Consider the following 3,804-nt stretch of genomic DNA (forward strand, 5'->3'; position numbering starts at 1 on the left):
TGACAATCGCTAACAAACTAACAACACATTAAGTCCCGGAAAGGACATGGAGAAGTATGCATGGTTAGAGCTCCATCTCTTAACTTTGCAACAAAAATAACAGGAAAACAATTAGTAGGATTACCTCATCGTCGATCAAAACTAATAATCAAGAAACAAAGATCCCTTGGCTCGACATCTTACATGAAAGAAACGAAAGCATCTTCTTCCTTTTGATTTGGTTTGCTCTTGCCTTTTACACCCGTCTCCATCCAGCCGTGCTCACGTGATTATTCAAGAGAGAGAGGAGTGGGAGAAAGAAGAGGGTCGTCTTCGACTAGCTGCGGCTACTGACTATGAGGTGGCGGCGGGTACCCCGAGTCGGACCAGTGGAGCATCGAGGTCTCCCAGTTCCAGTCCGACGCCGCCGCGGACGACTCGCTCTGGTGCGAGTCGTACGGTGACGAGTAGTAGTATCCCGAAGCAGAGGAAGCAGAGGATGGCACGGTGGCGACAGAAACAGAGGAGGGCGGGAATGAGTAGTAGGAGCCCAAGAACCCACTCGTGTTGTCGCCGCCGCCGCCGCCGTATGGATTGCTCATGGCGCCACCGCCGCCGCCGCCGCCGTAGATATTGCTCATGCCGCCGCCGCCTCCGGCGTAGAACGGGAGGAGCGTGCCTTGGTTGCCGGTGGCCCCTTGCAGAAGCATCTGGTACCTCAGGTAGTCGGTGCCCTGGGCGGCACCGGCGTGGTAGCCGGCGGGAGAGGTCGAGGCCGCCGCACCGGCGAGAGGCGCCGACGCCGGCGCCGGCGCGGCCCCGGCCGCCGTGGACGCCGGGTGGAGGCGCGCGTCCTCGGGGAAGTTGAGCTTGGCGCGGCTGCCGCGGAAGCGGAGCGCGGCCTCATCGTAGGCGCGCGCCGCGGCCTCGGCGGTCTCGAAGGTGCCGAGCCACACGCGCGCGGCCTTGTGCGGGTCCCGGATCTCGGCGGCCCACTTGCCCCAGGGCCGCTGGCGCACCCCGCGGTACCGGCGGCGCGGCGTCTCGGGCCCCTCCTGGCCGGACAGCGCCGCCGCGTGGTGCTCCTCCATTGCCGCCGCCGCGCCCGCGCTCTGGGTGTCCGAGCCCTGCTCCGACCCTGCGCGATATATATACACGCGCGCGCGCAGGAGGTGAGGCGGTGAGGTGTAGTAGGCACAGGCAAAAGCAAAAGCGGAGAATAGATGAGCGATCAAAGCGACAAGCGCGATCGGCTTTGATCACTTGTCGAGTATATTATTTTTTGCATGCGAGTGCGACGCGCACTACTTACTACATGAGAGAGAATCTGGCGTTGCGAGCATGTACAAGGCAGGAATGGTGTAGTAGAAAGCAGTATAAAAAGGCAGGGCTTAAAAACGGCAAAAAAGGTTGCTAGTACTCATGACAATGAGACAGCACAGTGCTGCCATGTTTATAGCTTTTGTTTGTTTCTTCAACAAGAAAGGAGTTACGCACCTTCTGTACTGTAGTGTATCCTTGTTGGCACCATAACTAATTTATTTTTTTCATATATGTAAAAAAATAATGAGAGAAGAAGAAGCTATGTTTCGAATCAAAAAATAGAAAAAAAGTGGGAAGAAGCCTTGCGTCTGCGTGTATCTTAGCTTTGAAGTCTACGCGCTACGCAAGCGGGGCACGCGCGCGTGCGTAGCGCTCGCAGCGTACGGCCAACGGCCCCACATGGAAATGGCTGGCTGGCTGGCTGGGCTGGCTGGTTGCGGAGGGCGGGAGGGTGCAGTGAATTTGTGAAGGGTTGTTGGGGTGGGGGTGGTGGATGGATGGCGTACAACTGTGTGCGAGGACGAGGCGTGGTGCCGTCCAGGTATGGCTCGTTCCATTCCTGATGTCAGCCCGCGCTCCGGATAGACCAGACGGACATGGTGGATGCACGTCCTGCCTGCTGCCTTCATGTGACTTCTGACTAGCGGTATGGTGCCGTCCAAGGTTTTTGTTCCGAGCTACATGTCACGCACACGTACGATGCGACACGACACGACACGACACGACACGACACGACCCGATTACTGTTAGGAATGTACCTGCGCTCCTCCCCATTTTTTATTGTTTTGTTATTTCTAGGCTGATTAGCAGCTACGCGGGGAATGGAATATGGATGGTCCTGATTAGATGGAGATGGAGATGATTACTACATGCTCTAGCTAGCAGTGAAGAAGAAGGAACTCTGATGGCGCCGTTGCGTATGGCTCGATGATCGGAACAAAGGCGTGTGGAGAATTGGAGATAGAGATGGAGATGTGATGCAATGAACAGCAGCGGAATCGACAAGTGATTGAAAACGAATATGCTAAAACCGCTCGTATGCAAAAGCACGGTGTTGTTTTTGTCTGCTTGTGCAAAGAGGATTCACAAAAGAAGGCGTAACATCTTGATGCATGCCCTGATGTACAGCGCTGCAGTTTCCTGCGTCGAGGAGAGAAATAAATAGCCTAGCAATGGCCTTGTTTGTTTCCTTTCGTTCTATTTCATTCCGCAAAAAAATCTCGCATGCATAGTGTACTAAATAAAGTCTATTTATAAATTTTTTTTAGAGATGAGTGTAACTTTTGGCGACGAATCTAATGACGGTAATTAATTGATGATTTGCTACAGTGATGCTACAATAGCCATTCTCTGATCGCGTGGTCAAATACCTCATTAGATTCTTCAGGGTCACTAGTACGGGGTTCTGAAGTTAGTTTTGTAAACTGGCTTTGTTTGGCATTGTAATTATCGATTAAAGTGTCACTATTCACTAGCACAGCACAAACCAAACGGGCCAATCTACTTTATTGCATACTACTATGTGACATTTCGACAACCTTAAAATAGATCGCATACGCCAGCTGCCACGTCTCGAGCAAAAACACAACAAAAACCATGGCAAAGGCAAGCATGCTAATAGCAGGCGGTAAGCCAAAAGCATGCGGAATTGAAGCTTGGCGGTAAGCAGCGAAGCAACAGCAGAAGCGAGCGCGTGCAGAAGCTTGTGCGGGGAAGCAAACGTGCCGACATGGTTTGAGTTGGTTACCTGCGAACTCCGGCGACGGCACGCCGTGGTAGCTCCCCACCTCGCGCGCGTAGCCGCCGTGCATTGCCTGCTGCTCCGGGACGCCGCCGCCCCCCCTCGGCGCCGGCGCCTCGTCGCCGCCCCACGGCTCGCTCGCCACGACGTGGGCCAGCGCCGACACCATCGTTGACAGCTCCCGCGCCTGGTGGTACTCGGACATGACGTCCCCGGGGCCGACGCCCGCCATTGCCATCCCCGCCGCCGCGCGCTCGTCCGGCCCGCCCTTCGCCGGCCAGCCACCGCCGCCGGCGCCGGCGCCGCCGCGCTGCGGTCCACGTTGGTCCGCCAGCTCGAAGCACGTCAACGTCGCCGCCCGCGCATGCAGCGAACCCGAACCGGGCCTCCCTCCTCACCCGCCACGCGACACAGAGCAGAGTCGTCGCGAGAGGGCAGCTGCTATGTATGTGTCGCGTCAGACCGTTCAACCCCTCCGAATATTTCAGACGATGACGGATGACCTGTGGATATATATAGCAGCAGTAGAGGCGGCGTGCGGGTATGCTTATTGAATTCGTTTATTCTCTTTTTTTCTTCTTGTAGTAAACAAAAAATTAAAAAAGGAAGAAGGCAAGGCTCGTGCGAGCAACGTGGCAGAATAGCCGTCTTGCAAAGTTCGGTTCAAACTGGGCGATGGGTGCATGCATTCGCCGATCCCTGTTGATCATCTTTTCTTACCAGGTCGGCAGTTTTTTAAGAGCACTGTGCATGCGGATAGA

General features: G+C 55.2%; 1 protein-coding gene across 1 annotated transcript; it reads right to left on the minus strand.

Annotated features, from left to right (window-relative positions):
• Nucleotides 1-3,433, minus strand: LOC120676718 (ethylene-responsive transcription factor ABR1-like). The gene is made up of 2 exons (XM_039958045.1): nt 3,050-3,433; nt 1-1,117 (listed from the first exon to the last, which is right to left on the minus strand). The coding sequence occupies exons 1-2, from the start codon at nt 3,279-3,281 to the stop codon at nt 327-329; spliced, it is 1,023 nt and encodes a 340-aa protein (XP_039813979.1). The 5' UTR covers nt 3,282-3,433; the 3' UTR covers nt 1-326.
• Between the last annotated feature and the right edge of the window lie 371 nt (nt 3,434-3,804).

Source organism: Panicum virgatum, chromosome 5N, assembly GCF_016808335.1.
Source record: "Panicum virgatum strain AP13 chromosome 5N, P.virgatum_v5, whole genome shotgun sequence".
Taxonomy (NCBI): Eukaryota; Viridiplantae; Streptophyta; class Magnoliopsida; order Poales; family Poaceae; genus Panicum; species Panicum virgatum.

What these genes read in the sequence shown, in the direction of transcription:
- LOC120676718 (XM_039958045.1), bottom strand. Translation starts at nt 3,281, where the DNA reads ATGGCAATGGCGGGCGTCGGCCCCGGGGACGTCATGTCCGAGTACCAC. An exon ending in GCCGTCGCCGGAGTTCGCAG is followed by an intron (nt 1,118 to 3,049) that starts GTAACCAACTCA and finishes TATATCGCGCAG; the next exon opens with GGTCGGAGCAGGGCTCGGAC.